Here is a 19,174-nt window from a genome sequence, read left to right on the forward strand (position 1 = left end):
AAAGCCTAAGCTTCTCCGGCTTCGAGCTCTCAGTCGAATTTCTTCTTCATTTAATTTTTGTAAACCAAAGTCATTGAAATAACTAATAGCGGCCACTTTTGGACTCCGGAAAAGTCTTGCATAAGCTTAATGAAAACAAACACATCTCGTTGATCTATCTACCACGCCTGCCTGCTTTTTAGCAGACAGCTAGAGTTCCAGGATATCTGTACTACTTTATAGACCTCGTAAGGGCGAGAATTGGCATCAAAAAGCCGTAAAATAGTGTATGATATACTCAATTAGATAATCGGCATTGTCGACTGCTTTCGAAACAGAATGGTATTCTGGGAAATAACATGGTTAGGTATTCTAATGCCTTTATTTAATGATGGAAGAATACTTTCAGTAATAATACAACGGCTATCAATAGGAACCCCCAAAAAATAGTACAATGCTTTATTTATTCATTTTGCACTTCGCATTAAATATGAGATTCCGAAGCGTATTTCGGCAGAGGACCTGCGTTTGACATCTTGCACGGCTTCGAAGTTTTTTATCGGTTGCAGCGGACAGAAGAAAGTGAACTTTCCTTGTACCATTTCGGACTCAGTTTCTATGTTCCATGTTTTGAATGTGCCTGACAATGATTTTGCAATTGAGTGTAGACAGTGTTATCTGACCTCGATTGGCAAGATGGTATGGTATGGTGGTATGGTAACTTTGTTTAAACACGGATCGGAATCCCTTCATTAATAATGCTCTTCCAGATCTAGAGAGCCTTGAAAGACAAAACTTATGGCTGTCTTTCATTTGTGTTGGCTGCTGTCATATCATGTCATATGATTAAATTCTGCAAAAACAAAATGCTAGAAATCGCTGGAAATAAATCCGTAGACGCTGGAAATTAGTTACATTATTAGCTAGAATAAATTAGTTTTATAATTTCACTGTAAAAAATAATCTAGAGCGAGACGAAATGTAGAGCCGATAGATATTGGGGAAAGTTGAAAGGGAAGATGGTTCTGGCTTGTAACTTTATTTCTTAGGTAGTCAAAAGTCTAAGCCCTATGTAAGGACTTTGATTTCTGAGAGATTAACTAACTGAGAAATAAAGTGAGCATTAAAATGGGATAAAAACGGAAACAGAGGACACAGAGGACAGTCCTTGAGGCAATGAGGATTTATATAAAAAGAAAATAATATTAAGTAAAGTGAATAAATGATATTTTAAAAAAACTACAAATTATTACTATAATTAAACATGGACTATGATTTATTAGAGGAGAAAAGTAAGAAGAAAAATGTATCAAAGGGACCTAAGGACGATCTCTGGGGCAATGAAAATTTATGAAAAGAAAGATAGTATTAAGTAAATTAAATGGGATATAATTTAAAACTCAAATTGTTTCTATTTTATCAGAGGAAAGCTGCGAACCTAGGTAAGCAGAAAAAATGTATCAAAGGGACCCAAGGACGATCTCTGGGGCAATCAGAATTTATAAAAAGAAAATGATATTAAGTAAAGTAAAGTAAATAGATGATAATAATAATAAAAAATTACTAGAATTAAGTAAGAGCTTTGATTTATCAGAGCAAAGCTGCGAAGCTAAGTAAAATGTAAGAAAATGCATCAAAGGCACCCAAGGAAGATTCTGGGCAATAAAAATTTGACTGAATGAATATTGTTTTTAAAAAACTCAATAAAACTAAATTAAAATACTTCCGACAGTACAGCACATTGGAAAAACAATGCAAGCGTTCTATCCACTTAATTTCAAATAAAGGCTGTAAAGAAAGAAAGCAAATGAGAAACAAAAAGAAAATTTGCTCTAAATAAAAAACACAGCTATCGGTGGAAGTGAGGTGCCGCGGAAGAATGCCAGACGCTTTCACTGATTTGTTTGAAATGAAGTTAATTCAGCTGTATAAACTTCACTGAAAAGAACTTAATCCGATGTGATGGATCGATGTAGGGAACATTTTAACTGTCTTTCTTCAGAACCATGAATATTGATGATAAGGTACTATCACTCCTGATTATTGCATGGTAATTTAACTCGACGACTTTGGATTACTTTACATTTTCTCGCTAAAATGATAAACTGATCTTTGAATTACTCGTACAGTTTGTTTGTTTGAATATTTATTAATATTTTAAATTTCTTCCTACAGATTTTTCTAAAAGCTTTTTCCATTTCTGTAACATAATTAAGTAACATTTTTAGTAGCCTAGGTAGATATAGTTTTTAATTTATTTTAGTATGTCATTGAATTTTCTTGGACAGAATTAAGACTCCTGTTTCTATGATTTATATTTTGCTAAGGAAAGGTACCGCACGTTTATCTTATGATATATTCTGCTACGAGTGTTCATTATCGCATGACATAACCAAGTGTTATAAACCAAGCCAGGATATTGAATGATGTGATGTATGGACTAATGCATGCATAAAACACTGAAGATATATAAGTGGATATTTGTTGATGAAAAAACCCAAGTTCAGAACACGCAAACGGGTTAGTAATCGTGTATATGAGGGAAGGGAGCGAAGTGACAGGGCAGGAAGGGGGAGGGGGGGGAGGGGGGGAAGGGAAGGGAGGAGGGGGGGGGAAGGAAGGGAAGGAACGGGAGGGAAGGAATGGAAGGGAAGGGAATGGAGGACTTTCTTTCTTTCTTTCCTTTCCTACCTTTTCTCCTTTCCTTCATGAGTTCCTGTAATTTCAATGTAAGGTCTTTAAGGGGCTCTCTTTCCTTTTCTTCAGTTCCCTTCTCTTCCGTTCCTTTCCCTCCCTCCATTTTTTTCCAATTGCTGCCCCAAACTAAAGTCAGTATTTACCAATCATACCACTGGGCGAACTGCTATTTTCACAAAGCTGAAAATTCATCATTTAAAAAACTGCAATGTGGTAATTCACTCTGCTATCAAAAGTTCCTTTCACAGTTCCCTGCGCCATCTTGAAAGGTAATCGTACCTTTGCATCGAAACGAGAGACAAACGGTGGTTGCAATGATAGAGACTTTCTTAACACCTTGAAAAATTATTCACGTCTCTATCATTGTAAGTTCACTGTTCTTCTCAATTCGATGCAATGGCATGCACGGCTACCTTTCAAGATGGCGCAGGGAACTGTAAAGGGCGCTATTCATCTTCCCTCCAAAAATTCTCTTACCTTGAACGAAATCGTTCATGACATCGATGCAAGTCACTTCGAAATACTATTCACCTCACTCGCATCAATGATGACTGAAACCTAATGATTCTTTACCGACAATATGGATCGCCTCCCTTTTCCGGGCTGCAATACTTTTTAAATAACAAGAAAGTGTACCTAAAAATCTAAATTGTTTTTGAATTTTATATAGAATTTCCAATAAGCTCAAAATTCAATTTGCCTTTTGAAAAGTAATTATGATCGGGTTTCGGCTTAGATTTTGTACTTAAATGTGATAGTAATCTACGTAAGAGATATGTAGTCCTGCCTACCGGGCAGCCCCTGGGGCATTTGATGTTCTTACATGCTCTCCGGGGGGCTGTTGACTTCGACTTGAACTGATGGATTTACTAAAATACACTGAAGGCTTCAATACTTGTAGCCAAAATAGTGCTTTCATTAAGCCTTGCGGAGAGTCTGAGATAAAAGAAAAAAAAAAAAAAAAGAAAAAAAGAAAAAGAAATGAAGTAGGAAAGGAAAAACGCAAGGAGAGGAAAAATAAAAATAAAAGACAAGGTTTATAGTCAGGTAGACTTAAGGACTTAATTTAAGAAGTGCGGAAAGATGATTGCGAATTTATAATTTTGTAAGTACGTATACTCATAGTTCAAAAACCGTCAGACATCGTGGATCAGGGGCGCAATAAAGAAGGAAAGAAGACTGAAACAAAGAAGAAAAAGGAATAAAGAAAGAAGCAATACTTTTGGGTGGCAGGGAAAGTATTGATCTTTCTCTTATGGAGACGTTTTATTCATTTGTTTTAATTAACTAGCTCAGCATAGCACATAGCATACAGCCTATAACGCTTATCTTTCTGGCCTTAGGTCTCGCTGTCCCCAGAATCCTCGTAAACTGCTTTTCAAAGGATTATTAAGATAACTATCAGCCCGCACGGCTAACACAAGCTGAGATAAGGAAATAACCTTCAACTAAACTCAGAATAAATCTTCTTAAATTTTCGATTATCGAATTTTGGTCTAAGAGGCACTTCTAGTTCCCCTCGTTTAATTTAATTTTTCTGGCTATTTTTCGTTCATCCTACTGATAGATAAACTCCCAAGAATGGTGTTCACTTATCGCGAGCCACAAGACTGACAACAGTAATGGGCATTTGTATGTGTTGTTGATAGGAGGATGATTGTAGGAAGAGAGGGGTGTATTTAAGCTAATCAGGTTTTGTCTGTTGAATTAGGCTTCTTAAATGGAACGTCAACGGAATATTTACCTTTGAGTTGAGCATTTCCTGGTTTAAGAGAAAATCTGATTACTGCGAATGAATGTGCGATCCTTATTATTATATCACGCACGTCCAGTTCATCTGACGTCAAAGCCTATAAAATCTAATGTGTTGAAGGGAGTTTCTTGGCTCACAAGGTCGTGTAGAGTCTTTACGGAGTCTAAGGCTGTTGGCGTATAGAACTAAGGGGGGTGGGTGGGGAGGGGATTTGAGATTCACGCCGTCCACTCAAAAAGAGGGGACATCGCAGAGGGGGCAGCTGATGACACTTTTTGGGGTGTGCTGCGGTCCTTCAGCTACCGCAGTCTACCGCCACCTTTACAATTGCAATCGACGACCTCAAAAAGCACTAGTTTTCAGAGAAACAGCAGGGTAGGAGGTAGGAAAGTGTTTTTATATATACTTTGCAGCCGTCACTTGCCGCAAGGGGCCCTTTTTGTGAGGTTTGCTCCACGCGCACTACCACTGCTTTGATTATTTACATAGTCATACGCCGAATTTTTACGCAGGCCGACTGGCTGGCGGGAAAAAACTCGTGGTAAAGGAGGGAACGATACATCAAACGAATTTATCAAATGATACAAGAGACTACGGTTTCCACGCGTGTAAAAACATGACGTTTCAAATCAATATGTGGCTCACATCTGGACCGTTGCAACCTTCGCAAGGGCGTAGCCTCTTGGCTACAATATTGCGACCTTTTTGGATTCATATAGTAATTTTTGTTTACTTTGCTAAATTTTGCAAAATTAAAACTTGAAACATGACGCCGGCTTTTTTTAATGGCGGAAAAATACTGCTTTTAGCCGTGTTTATTCATAGGTAAGCAAAAACATTTTCAAAAAAGGTCTCAAAAATAAGATATTCTAAGGATTAGTTAAAACAATTATTTTTAATATATTAGACTTACAGAAATAGACGTATTATATATTAGGCTTACAGAAATAGACTTATTTTTAAAGTTAAAGCACTCGACTAACATTGAGTTTCAATGAACAAATATTTATTCCTAAATAAACATACTCCCAAAGAGGAGTACGGGTTGTCCATTAGGCCCTGGAGGGATTTAAGGATATTCAATTTTGATTTATCTTAGTGGAATAAACTTTTTGGTCATGTATATTGACTATTAGATTGGAATTCCTAACAATTGAACCAATATCCATTGATTTTGGAATTTTTCTCTTTTACATTAAAATTAATAGAGGTTTTGCACCACCACATGATGGCAGCCATGTTAGATGGCAGGAACAATACAATCGTTTTACATGAGAAAGAATTCAATTCCCAAGAGCAAAGGGATTCTATTGTTCTGCCATCAAACCACAGGCAGTCCAAGCTATATTATGGGCACCAGCACATGATGGTGCAAAACCTCTATTGTACCTTGGGTCCCAGATGCTCCCTTGCTTCAGTGCTTCTCAAAACCTATGTTAAACCAAGACTGAAAAGCACTGGATCGAGAGAGCTTCTGGAGACTAGGATTTTAAAATTTGTTGCTATTTGTCATATTTATTTTTCTTCAAAACACTCTTTTTTCACTCCTTTGCTCACTCAAGAACCTATTATATAAACGTAAAAGTAAACAGCAAAAGAGTTGAATGTATATGCCTTCTGATACTTGTAAACACATTTCAATAAAAAGATAAAAAATAACAGCAAAAAATATTTTTCCTCAGCATATTTTTAAACACCTAGTTATATATATATATATAAGAAAATTGAGAATATAATGCATTTAATGGTGTTGAGCTGGGAGGTCCATCGAAAACTTTGCCTGAGGACTTACGTGGACCAATCAACACCCTAATGTCCTTAGCAGGTGGAGAATAAAATACTTAAAGATAAATAAAAAACAGAAAGATTCGAAGGGGGTGACTGTTTCCTAGAAATGCATCACCAGCTTCCTTTTTAGGTCGTTATTCTTATTATTTTTCAATAGCTAGCCACCCAATGCACCCCCTGGATCCAACCTTGCTCCTATTTGATTTCCTTCCACTAACATTATTTGCTAGAATTCTGGAGCAGAAAAAAATATTAATAACAATTTTTATTTGACTAAATTCGAATAACAGTTAAATAACTGTGACTCCAAAATGGACTCTAGGTATAGACATGCTCGAAGCAAAATTCCATTCATTGATTCTTGGATCAAATATTTCCATGCTGTCAAGAAATTGGCCATTGAATCCACCCAATACAAAGAGCCTGTCCTTCATGACTGTAACAGATGCCGCAGACCTCGGTCTGTTGAGTGATGGCAAGACTGTCCATGTGTCAGTCTGAGGATTGTAGCACTCAACATCTTTGAGGTAATTATAACCATCAAACCCTCCTATGACATATAGCACTCCATTTAAAGCTGCGACTCCTGCAACTGACCTTGGCTTGTCTGTAACAAAAAGGTAGTCATTTAGAGGTGGTGTAAGTGTGGCATAAAGAGAGGGTTTGAGAAGGTGAAATATTGGATTTGCTTATATTTAATATTGCCTTGGGGAAAAAGTAATTTTATTAACTGGATGGAAAAATGGGATTCTGAATTACTCCCCTTTAGATTCAGTAGAGATTGCCTTGTCTGAGCATTTTTGGATGAGAAGGTTTTTTATTCAGTTTGTCAAATGGTAATACCAACTTTATTAATTTTATTGTACTTGTGCAAAAGAACTTGTGCTAAATGAATTGTGAGAAAAGGCATTTTTGCAAAATGATTAATATCCCTAAAACATCAACTTATAGGTTCAAGTAAGGTCATTATATGTATATCATGAACACATATTGCGCTGTAAATGTCCACACAGTACTCGGAAAAGATAAGAGATGTGCTCTCAATTTTTTGTCCATAGGAAGCCCAAGACCTTTTGATCTTTGCATGAAAGGCTGAACATCATACTTACCCATTGAAGAAACTGGTGTCCAGACATCTGTTTGTGGATCATAACACTCCATAGAACTTAGTCTGTTAGCTCCACTGTGCCCTCCAACAGCATACAGCAGACCTCCAAGAGCAACCACACCATGGTACATTCGAGGTGTTAACATGGGTGCAACAAATGTCCACTGGTCAGAGAACGGATCATAGCATTCAACTGTTTTCAAACGCTCTTGTCCATTTGACCCTCCAACAGCATAAATCTTCCCACATAAACAAGCTGCTCCAAAGTACTTTCTTTTGGTAAACATGGGTTTTTGCAAGGCCCAAGAGTCGTCTTCAGGATTGTATGCTTCTACTGTATTTAGAAACTGGCCATTATGGTAGCCACCAAGACAGTAGATACGGCCTCTAACTTGAGTTACAGCAAAACCATATCTTGAGGTCCTCATAGCTGGGAATGTAAACCATTCATCTGTGTAAAGATTGTACCTCTCAGTAGAGGATACTGCTTCACCTGAAAACAGACCTCCTATCGCAACCAACACATCAGCAAAACCTGTTGGCATGCGAGGTTGCATCCTAGTTACATAACCATGTTTGCGTTTTTCGGATGATGGTGATAAGGCATACTCAACTGCCTCCTTAACCATGAGCTGGCACTCGTCATTACCTTCGAGAAGCTTATTATTTATGACATTTGTGGTTAAATATTCAGGTGACAGTATTGGTAGACGCACACACCCTAACACTTCAGCAGTGTACATACTCCTGGGCTCTGACGTCAGAGAAAGCCAATCAATTGCAGCTTGATAGACGTCTTCTTCAGAGCGCACGGAAATATTCTCATCTAAAAGAAGAGTCTTTACTTCTTCTAATCTTAATTGTTTAAACTCATCAAACTTGACGACTTCGTTAAAGTTTTTAACAGTGAACTTGTTTGCTTCATCAAGAAGTTCTTCGCAGGAAAATCTATCAGCAAGGGCTGCGATACCCAAACAGTTCGAGGGATGTAACTGTTCTTTTAGGAATTCACAACATACATTGACGATCTCGATCAACTGGAAGACACGCGCTGCTTTCAACAAGCTCTCCACGCTGTCATCATTAATGGACACTGAAGAAGTGTACATAAATTTGATGATCCCTTGTAGTGACTCGCCCTCTATGTCTCTTAGTTTGATCTTCTCTTTTGAACTCTCAGCTAAACGACCAGTAAACATCGCTCTGAAATACGGACTCAACGCGGCCAAAACATTACGATGTACCGACACAGAGAAACCATCCTCTGTTTCTAGAATCACATCACAGAGCTCTTGTAGTTCGTACATGGCGTGAAGTCCCAGAAGAGTACGCTGTGCGTTGCTACTAGAAATATATTGAATGGTTGACATGGTGAAGATAAGGAATACAAAAATTGATGGAAAGTTTTGTTAAACTTATCTGAAAAATGCGTTTCGTGACAGAAGGAAGATGGTCCAATGGAACGTGACGAACAGAAAACTATCATTGAGCGATCACGAAATAAATAAAAATTATCGCTTCACAACAAAAGAAATTATCGAACGTGCAATCTAAAAAAAAAACTTTTAACGCGTGAAACTGCTGACTTGATTGAGCCCGCATATCCAAACAGCACAGGCAACCCAGACTTTACATTGAAAAGTCCCGTCAAGGAATTGAAGGTAAAAAAATATATCGTCATGCTAAAAGGGTTAAATCACTAGCTATGCAGGCTAAAGAGATTGTATTTTAGACTGAGCGTTGTAATTTGTCACTCGCTGTATTTATATGTGCAATGTTAAGATTGGGTTACCTGTGGTGCAACAAGAGAAGTGAATAACAAATCACGAGTTTGGGGAAAGTTAAGTTTGCGAATTTTAAAGCTTTTTGGTTCAAAGCTACAATTGTTAAATAACTTATTCTGCTAAAAAAAAAGCTTAGCAGGACGCTATATTTTAAATTTCAAAATCAAAGTGTAAATTGAAAGAGTTTGGGACGTCTTTGGGGTACAATCAACACAAACCAACATGACCAAACAAGAAGAGAAAGATTTTCAAAAATTCCTTGACGAAAATCAGTACTCAAGCAATGGAATATTGCGATACGAAAAGCTATTTGGTCGTGGTTTCGTAAGTACTGGTGGAGCAGAAACTACAGAGGTACTATATAATGATATTGATGGGGGTGGGGTAGGGAAGCTGATGGGTTAGGACCTTTGTATGGGGGACGTGGCCTGCGTAAACACCGGCTAGGGGGCTGCATGAAATGAAGTCTATAATAATGCCATGTTTTTAAAAGAAGTGCGAATAGTACCTAGCTATCTCCAAGGCCAGGACAAGCACCTCCTATAATATTTCCTTTTGTTTAAATTTCAAAGGAGTTTGTCATGATGCTAAACTTAAAGCCAGGTCAAAAGGTCCTTGATGTTGGTTGTGGAATTGGAGGAAGTGCTTTTTTCATGATTAAGGTACCGCTAATAAATATTGTCTACTCTATTAATTTATAATTTGTTGCAGTTTATTTCTTTTTTTGTTGCAAGAATTTTGGTGTTGATGTCCTTGGTGTTGATCTGTCAACTAATATGATTGACATTGGAAAACAACGTGCAGTAGAAATGGACTGTGAAAAGGTTAGAATTGTTTTATTGTTACCATCCTGAACCTTAATAGTAGCCTGTGTAGTCAGCCTAATGGGATAGGGATGGAGACTTACTAGTAAGAGAGTAAAATCCCCTCCCTATTACCAAGGACTGGCTATATATGTCAGGATAATATTCTAGGTTTAGTCTTGGAGCCTCTCCCTACAGGAAATGTTTTTTTTTTAAAGGAAAATACTAGATATAGATCTACTATATTATGTCTTCATCTTTTTAAGAAAGCACAGAAATTGCACCCCCTCTCCTCCCCACCTCCACCACCACCAACAAGGGTGTTAAAGCTTTTTGTCATTTATATCTAATCTGGTACAGAAATGATCTTTTGCCTCCTTCTTGATCATCAGGTAGAGTTTTTAATAGCTGATATAACTACAGCGACTTATGAGCCAGCATCATTTGATGTAATCTACAGTAGAGACACTATCTTGCACATTGCAGAGAAAGAGAAACTTTTTGCTAATTTTCTGGTAAGACTCTTCATTTCTTTTTTTCTCAGTATTAAGACTAATGAGGCTTACAAGGATATAAAGAAAAACTAATGAAAGCTATGCCTTTAAAGAATCATGCATAAAATAATGTTTATCATTGTTCAGCATTTTTCTCACTATACTTCTATTTCAGTTTTTTGACCTATTATTTCTCTGACATCAGAAATGGTTAAAACCTGGTGGGCAGCTGTTGATTTCTGACTATTGTTGTGGTGAAGGAGAGCATTCAGACAGGTTCAAAGCTTACGTCAAACAAAGACACTATCACTTACTAACTGTTCCAAGTTATGGAAAGGTATAATGAAAAACATTGTAATAAAAAGTGGTACTAGAAACTTCTATTTAGGCTTAATTAATCCAGGCAGGGGTCCAAGTAAGTAATGGCATTTTTGCCCACAAAGATACATTAGAGAAATTTCTGTTAAAGTTACATAAAGGTTGGTTAAAAAGAATAAGTAACACACACACATAATTGTTCTTTTTAGAAATCACTTGAATAGCCAAGAAACAATGGTTTCAAGTCAAGGTTAAACTTGATATGTTATTACATCGATTTACTGTATCTTATAAAGTTTTAGCTTGACTTGGAACCATAGATTTTTGGGTCACTCAAGTGAATTCAGGAAAGAACTATTAAGTTAGCTTATGTTCCTGTAAAACCCGGCCTTTAATTGCCCTATAACACTATGACTTCACATCAAAGCAATCTATTGTTTTAACGCTATGGATCATGGTCGCCAGAGGGGGCAAAATAGCATCAAAACGAATTAAATCACAATAAAAAATGGTTAATAATTATTAGACAGGGAAAGGTGATAACAGATAAATGTTGTACTAAATATCCCAAACAAAAGAAAATTTTGCCTAAATTCCTATCATTCTTGGCCATGTAAACAAGCTGTGACATCATAATGTTATAGGTCAATTATATCACTAATTGTGCTGTTAATACCTCACAGTGAGAGAATAATGTTTGTTCATATATAATCATGCATCTAAGCCTGGTTTAATATTGAGGTATCCAGGTTTCGCAGAGTATGAAATGACATGCATGACCCAATAAGTATTTTCAAACAATATATATGGTCAATTATGTTTTGTTTTTAAAAATAGATGATTGAAAATGTTGGTTTTATTGAAGTAAAAGCTGAAGACAGAACACAGCAATTCACTAATATGCTTCAAAAAGAAGTAAAAAGAGTAGAGGGAAATAAAGAAGAATTTCTCAAAGTAAGTTGCTCCAGTTTATCAAACTTGTAATAAATTGTCAATAAATTTAGGTTTCTGTCTTTTACTAGGACTTCACACAGGAAGATTATGATGCTCTCATTAAAGGCTGGAAGGATAAGCTTGTCAGGTGTCAAGATGGGGACCAAAAGTGGGGACTTATTTATGCTAGAAAAAAACAATAGTTTTTTTTAATATCACCTGTAAGACTCTGTCAGCAGGGAACGTACTTGAATCTTGTTGTACGTAACTATAACGTTATGAAATAATATATTTTTATGATTGGGGCTGGGGATAATTTATGCATGGGTTTAGTATTTTTAATTAACCTAATATATTTAAGTAGATGGAAGTGTAGGAAAATGATGTTAGACATTGAATATTGATAGGGTAGTATTCAGAAGTCTTCTCCACAATGAAGTTTGAGGTGGAATGCAGTGGATGGGGGAGAGAAAATGGAAAAAAAAAATGGAAAAAAAAACCACTAAAGATCATATAGTTTATTTTACTCTTTGATTAATAAAACACATCTGAATTAACAAAATGTATAATTTTGCTGCTATTTATATTTTAAATTGGACTAAATTACCCCATTATCTCATTGTCTTCCGAGACATCTCCGAGTCGAACCGAGACGTAAACTGACGAGACTGACGCGATCGTCATTTTCCGATTATTTATCGATTGATCATCGGAAAAACTTTGTTATTTGTTACTATGACAACATGTCAAAGGGGAAGCAGCATCATAACAAGATGGCGGTCGGCGAAGAAAGCGGTCTAAAACGCGTTGAGCAGCTTATAAAGACAGCTATAGCTTTAGGAAACACTACAATTGACTTAGGAAGTAAAAATCTTACAGAAATACCATCTGAGATTCTAGACTTACCGCAATTGGAGGTAAGTGACTTATAATCGTGAGCTATTTTAGGATTAAAATTTCGTTGTTATCGGTCGAAATTATGGCGCTCATTTTGAAGCTTTTTCTTTGTTATAGAAAATTATTGTTTTTAAACTATCCTCTATGAGCAACTAGTATTGAAAAAGATTCTTATCTTCAAAAGATTCATAAAACAAAACAGTCCGTTAACCTTATTTTTATCTCTGTAGTTTCTGTATTTGGAGGGAAACAAAATAACGGCTTTTCCTGAAGGATTCTTTGAGAATCTACCTAATCTAAAATGGTTGGACGTGAGAAATAATCGTATCAGTGAAATACCAACTTCAGTAGGATCACACAGGTATTCTAAAATTCATTGTGAGCAAGAATTGTTCTTACATTTTTTATGCTTTGATCAGGCAGCCATATTTTTCAGCCATACTATGCCATACATGTAGATGAAAAATAATATCACTGAATCTTGAATTATTTTTTCTTCTTCTTGTCAAAAGATGTCTAAGGAATCTTCTTCTTGAAGGAAACGAAATTAAAGAACTTCCTCTAGAGCTAGGTAATATAAATAACTATGTTTGTCAAACAAGTTTTACTTTCTTTTGTGTAGTGTCCATTTTACCTCGCGTAAACTTTTTAATGTAAATTTATGAAGTGAAAATTATTTTTGTTATTATATTGTTTTAATCAAGCAAGCTATATATTTAATAACATTTAATCCTCTTTTTGTCACAGGGTTTGCTAAATGTTTAAGTGGCTTAAATCTGACATCGAATCCCTTGGAGATGCCTCCCTCGCAAGTTCTAGAGAGAGGAACACAGGTACTATCAGTTATTATAAATATATCAAATATATTAATAATATAAGAAACAATACAGACAGTAATTCACAACGTTTCGAGGTCATGCTGACCTCATCATATGACCTTTAATCGTTGTGAATTACTGTCTGTATTGTTTCTTATTATGATTATTCTTATTATTATTCTTCGTTTGCAATAGACGTCATAGCTGCCGTGTTGGAAGAATTCGACAAAAGATTTTTCAATTAATTCTTTTGTTATATCTTCCAACATGGTGGACATCCCTTTTGTTATTATGCTCTCTTGGGATTGATTGCAAACCAAGAATTAATCTCAAAATCCTTACTTATCAATAAAATATATTATATTATAAAATTGTTATTACAATATCTGGTTATTTTCAACACCGACTACTAGATTTTTTCTTGTCAATTTTATAATATGATTAATATTATCTTTTTGAAATGTTTTATTTAGGAGGTATTAAAGTTTCTCAGAGAAAAGTATGCAGAAAAAATGGGTCTTAATGGCCAGGAAAGTTTCTGTAAGTTGCTTTATGCATATCTATCATTTTTATTATAATTGTACTATGCTGTATACCAAGAACACTGTGCTACAGGAATAGTGTGCATGAGTTTTACTTTATTTTAAATTCTGATACTTCCATTCCATTATGTACAAGGCTATTAAACTGTAATTTAACTGTATTTTAAATTCTGATACTTTCATTCCATTATGTACAAGGCTATTAAACTGTAATTAGCCTAGGAATCTATAATATACACCATAACAGAAACCTTTATTCATTCATGTACTTATTTATTTTTGTTACAGTGAAAGAAGTGTCGCAGTCCTCAAGTGAAGAAGATTTGGGCTATGGCAGCAGAGATTATCAAAGTAAGTAGCACGCAAGGAATAAGAAAGCATTTTATTATATATATCAGGGGATTTACTTGAGTAAATAAACATTTTATACCTTCAGGTAACTATAAAAGCATTTACTGGAGTTATGGATATCAGATTTTTTTAATAAAAGAAAATTAAAAACCCCTGTTTGAAATTTTAGATTTTTATATTATTTACTTAATGTTTTGGAAAAGTATTTTTTTGGATTTCCATCTTTGTGAACAAGAGGGAAAGTGAAAAATTCAAACTGAATAAAAGAAAAGAAGTGCTGATATCCATCTCCTTTTTGCTTTTTTAGTTGCCATTGTCCCTGATGAAGAAAAAGAGCTGGTTAAAGATGAAGGGGTGAAGGTTGAAAGGGTCAAACTGCCACCGATATTCCAGGCAGCAGCAGAAAGATCACGGAATAGAACTTTCCACGAAAACGAGAATGTACTGAGAGGACTAAAATCCAAGCAATTTGAGCCCAATACAACTAAAAATAATTTTCAAGTTAGTGAACCAGAGGTTAGTTTAAAATCTCCTAAGAGACAGAGGAAGGAGATACCAAGAGGAAATTCACCACAGAAAGAATTATTTGCATCACTGGAAGAAAGAAAAAGAAAGGACAATTTCAGTGGTGCAAGGAGTAAAAAACATAGTGACTCTAGCATCAGGCAAAGCTTAGAGTCACAGAAATCAGAACGAAAAGCTGAGCATGGTGCAAAACCAAGTGTACATGCTAAGCATGCTAAGAGAAGAAAGTCAAGAGGACAAAGCCCCACTAAGAATACTGAACAGAATTTCAAAACAAAAGATAGCAAGCCACATCATTTAGCATTGAGCCATGATACTCAAGCTGTAAATCATAAGCCATCTCATCGCAAGCCAGACAATCCATTTATTGAGACACAAAACAGCAGTGATAGAGACAATACGATAAAAGAAATCACTTTGAAAACCAGTGACATGAATGTGGATGAGAGAATTGCCATGCCACAAAACTATCAAGAGACAAGCAAAAAAATTCATCCTGGTGAAATAGAAAGTGCAATACATGCTCCGTTCTCGTTAAAGCTAAACGAAGGTGATTTCATAGCAATCCAAGTGCCTGACAAGCTCTACATAAAGGGGCAGCCATGCTTGGGCAAGATAACCTCCACAGCTGACAGACTTGGATTATTGACAGTCCACTACTACACAGGGATATATGATGGGTGCTGGCGACCTATGATGAGTAGGACAAGCCCCTATCTGAGAAAAGTTCCTGAGGCTAGCGTGCTGTGTAAATTCAAATTATCTAGTGATGGCAGGATGAGTCCTATCACTAGGAACAAAGTGAGAAAAATCATTGATGGCGAATGAAGTTTACAAGAGAATTGTATTCACAGTGATAAACGAATTCCAAAGAATTCCATCACTATAACATGCATGCATGACTTCCAGACCACCTACTCTATAAGATGTGCTTTTTACAGTCTTTCTAGATCTACTCTGTAAAAATGGATATTAGTTGCTGCAAATTAATATTTTTAAAAAGTATTTTTTAGCATTCAACAGACTTTATTTATGAGCATAAGACAAATACTGTAATATCTTTAGAAATCGTTGGATATTGATACAGTATGATTGAAAAATTTATATAGATATTTTTATTGATATTGTAGATAGGGCATATAAACATATTATAATTTCATTGTATTTTTATGAGCACTGAGCACCAATAAATAATTAATATTATAGAAGGCAGAATGTGTAGTTATTTAGCTAATAATATCCTGCATTTTCCATGTGCACTTAGCCTTCTCCCTCACCCATCAAAAATAAACAACTCAGTGGTAAGTATTGACTTCTAGAGTAACCAATAAAGCTCCCAGAAAAGTACAGACTTATTGATATTTTCTCATGTGTACATTGATTACAACATAAAACAGTATGGATTAAGTCAAATCCCATAACAAAATGATATATGCTTGTTTAGCTAAAGAGCATTCATCTTGGTCACTACCAAGAAGAAAAACAAGCACTGAAACAGCTGATCCAGATCTCAGACCAACACACACCCCGGTGTCATTTCATCGTCCTCCTTCTAGGCCAGACCAAATACGCATGCAGTATGATAGGCAAAGAGCTTATCAGCATTCTGCTGAGCGTGAAAGGCGTCACTCTTGGAGCAAGGAAAGAAACATCGAAGAAATGTCAAATAGTCCTGCAAATGGCCCAAGAAGACTTTCACGTCCAACGATGCAAAAGAAACAAAGTCCAGCATTTGACCGGTATGTTATAAAGACCTATATATGCTATTGATCACTATTCCTGTGAGTATATTTTGCTACAATCCATCTGATGACTGGATTTTTTAAAATTTAAAATTATATAGAACAAGGTACAATGCAAGTGCATCACCAAGATTTCCAGATTATGAAGCAAAAATTGCTGAGCATCAACAGATGGCCATCACTGCTATTCTGAATGAAAAAGAAGACTCTGTTTTACAAAAATTAAAGTAAGTCTTTTTGAATATCAGTAACCCATGTGATGTCAGCCCTAGTGACTTAACTAGAAGTTTCTAAATATAAGGCAACTATACTTAATCTTTTATACAGACATCCTTTGAGATGTCATGTAATTCTGCACTCCCTACAAGAAGAGAAGTGTTGTGTGACGACCTTCAGGACATCTGCATACAAGACTAAGAATATACTTTATCTATTTCTGAAATATGGTGGTATATTTTGTTTGCAATCTTAGAGATAAGAAGGCACTGAGTGATTGGCGTGACAAGACAAGAAGAATAAAACAGCAAAAACAACAGTTAGCTACATTAAAGAATCCACCAAAAGGTAAAGCCTTCCAAGCGATATCCCTCAAACATTCCAAAAGCTGAAGTTTTATTATTGTTGAAACTATATTCTTCATGTTTGATTGCACGCTATACCTTGAGAATACATCTTCCTTACATCATACGCTGCAGTTTACAATCCCCAAGAAAGATGTCGTCTCTCTCGGGTGTTGTAATACTGGTGTCCAATGTGAGCTGGCTGTATTTGCAAGTCTACTTGTATATGCACTAAAGAATGTTGTTTTCATTTTATTAGTTTATGTTTAAACTGGTGTTCTATGTGAGCCGGCTGTATTCTCAAGGCTATCTGTGTCCCGGGGGGGGGGGGGGGGGGGTACTCCCGTATATGGACTATACAGGGATGATCCGCTGAACAGGGTATGGTTTCTCAAGCTTCTTGTCATAAACAGGGTATGCAATTTCACTCAAGTTCCAAGTTCTTCCTGAGTTTCCTGTCATATTCAGGGTTTCTACTTTCGTATTGACCGAAACTGGTTATAATGGTCGTAAAAAAACAATACGAGAGCTGGTATGATAATTGAAACAGGAACTCAGTGCAATAAATTATATCTTTTGTCATAAACAGGGTCTACAAATTTGAGTTTTTTTTGTCATAAACAGGGTACCCCTTTCAGAATCCCAGCGGAACACCCCTACCCAGATCCTGGCGGAGTACCCCCCCCCCCCCCCCGGGATCTGTGTGCACTAAAGAATGTCTTTTTTTTGTTTTTTAATTAGTTGATGTTAATGCACCTTATGGTACAGAAAATAACATGAAAGAAGAAAAGCCAAACGTAAGTGACTCTATCAAAATGTAATTTTGCTATAAACTGTATCAAATTAGGGAGTGCTCATAATTATTTCTGTGGAGGGGTAGTGCTATGATGATATTTGGGGGGGGGGGGGCATGTTTTCCCATGTTAAGTTTTAAGGGGGGAGGCTATTGAAAAATCCTGATAGTGGGTTATGGTATTTTACCTTTTTCTTTGGGATATGTTATGAGGGGGGCCAGGAAAATGATACACGACATTTGGCGGGAGGGGGGGCTTCCAAAACCTGTGTGGGAAAAAAACTAAAATCATCATAGCCTCCATCTGCATTCCTTATGAACATTATGAATCTTTTGGTTCTATGCAATAGGTGCCACAAAATCAACTCTAAAATATATTCATTTTTTCTCTATTGTAGTCAAAATATGTAGCAAAGCTGAAAGAGATACTGGACGATAAAGACAAAGATGCATTAAGAACGTAAGTTAGAAAGTAATTCTTAAGGGAACTAACTAAAAGGGAGCAATGGACTGACATGTTCAGGTCCAGTGTATTACATATTTTTGTAATAATGCATTTTGATTAATCAACAGAGCCTTGAATGATAATAAGCTGGAGGGTAGAATAAAAGTACACATGGAAAAGATACAGCAACACCGTACTAAAACATATGAAGACATTGCAGATCAACTTGCTTCAGCAAGACGAAATCTTGAACTGGTAACTATTGTCACCATTATCCGATAGTGAATTAAATGTTCTTGCATAAACATAAAAAACTTGAAGTATTGATAATAATTCATAGCAGCAGAGCTTATCATCATTGCCGGAGAATACACTTATCCACCCATGAATTAATTATTTTTTTGGGAAGCATTTTTGGGGGGGGGGGGGGGGGAGGGAGGAGCATTTTTGGTCTGGAAGAGTTAGTGAAGTTTTAGGCATGGTAATGGAAGGGGGATATAAAAGTCTTTGAGAAGAGAGTTACAAGATACTAAAATAATAGATTTAAAAAATACCTAATTTTGTTCAAAAAAATTTTTTTTTGTTTTCATAGGCTCAAAATTTTCAGAAGGAACTGGATGAAAAAAAAGCTTTAGAGTATCGGCTACGAGCATATACAGGAGAAGAAATAGCTCTTGCTAAAGGACAAATAGTAAAGAAGAACTAAATGTCACCAAAGTATTTAAAGAATGAAGAAAAGAATTATTTGAAAACTGTCATCGTTATAATTTAATATATTTGAGATTATCATGTCAAATTCAGCCAAAAAAACCTTCCCAAATTTAAATAAAATGTTTAAAGAATA

The 19,174-nt window shown here is 35.9% G+C and overlaps 3 protein-coding genes across 4 annotated transcripts; 2 read left to right on the plus strand and 1 right to left on the minus strand.

The window, feature by feature from the left end:
• Nucleotides 1-5,305: 5,305 nt before the first annotated feature.
• LOC116287741 (kelch-like protein 20) lies at nucleotides 5,306-8,881 on the minus strand. The gene is made up of 2 exons (XM_031694461.2): nucleotides 7,327-8,881; nucleotides 5,306-6,824 (listed from the first exon to the last, which is right to left on the minus strand). Exons 1-2 carry the CDS (start codon nucleotides 8,693-8,695, stop codon nucleotides 6,508-6,510), a joined length of 1,686 nt encoding a protein of 561 aa, XP_031550321.1. The 5' UTR covers nucleotides 8,696-8,881; the 3' UTR covers nucleotides 5,306-6,507.
• A 407-nt stretch (nucleotides 8,882-9,288) lies between these two features.
• On the plus strand, nucleotides 9,289-12,206 carry LOC116287999 (uncharacterized). The gene is made up of 7 exons (XM_031694747.2): nucleotides 9,289-9,463; nucleotides 9,682-9,771; nucleotides 9,844-9,933; nucleotides 10,305-10,427; nucleotides 10,612-10,743; nucleotides 11,562-11,678; nucleotides 11,747-12,206. The coding sequence occupies exons 1-7, from the start codon at nucleotides 9,332-9,334 to the stop codon at nucleotides 11,858-11,860; spliced, it is 798 nt and encodes a 265-aa protein (XP_031550607.1). The 5' UTR covers nucleotides 9,289-9,331; the 3' UTR covers nucleotides 11,861-12,206.
• A 55-nt stretch (nucleotides 12,207-12,261) lies between these two features.
• On the plus strand, nucleotides 12,262-19,172 carry LOC116287835 (uncharacterized). 2 transcript variants are annotated; one of them, XM_089028041.1, is made up of 13 exons: nucleotides 12,262-12,574; nucleotides 12,785-12,915; nucleotides 13,067-13,125; nucleotides 13,302-13,387; nucleotides 13,846-13,912; nucleotides 14,203-14,265; nucleotides 16,235-16,529; nucleotides 16,634-16,759; nucleotides 17,005-17,096; nucleotides 17,834-17,889; nucleotides 18,284-18,345; nucleotides 18,459-18,585; nucleotides 18,923-19,172. In XM_089028041.1, exons 1-13 carry the CDS (start codon nucleotides 12,401-12,403, stop codon nucleotides 19,034-19,036), a joined length of 1,452 nt encoding a protein of 483 aa, XP_088884167.1. In that variant the 5' UTR covers nucleotides 12,262-12,400; the 3' UTR covers nucleotides 19,037-19,172. The 2 variants fall into 2 exon arrangements, with proteins under 2 accessions (XP_088884167.1, XP_031550430.1); XM_031694570.2 differs by lacking the exons at nucleotides 16,235-16,529; nucleotides 16,634-16,759; nucleotides 17,005-17,096; ... (2 more) ...; nucleotides 18,459-18,585; nucleotides 18,923-19,172 and adding an exon at nucleotides 14,573-16,226.
• Nucleotides 19,173-19,174: the final 2 nt, after the last annotated feature.

This window comes from Actinia tenebrosa, unplaced genomic scaffold (genome assembly GCF_029948245.1).
Source record: "Actinia tenebrosa isolate PJP-AT-01 unplaced genomic scaffold, QUT_ActTen_1.0 PGA_scaffold12__29_contigs__length_12842862, whole genome shotgun sequence".
In the NCBI taxonomy this organism is placed as follows: Eukaryota; Metazoa; Cnidaria; class Anthozoa; order Actiniaria; family Actiniidae; genus Actinia; species Actinia tenebrosa.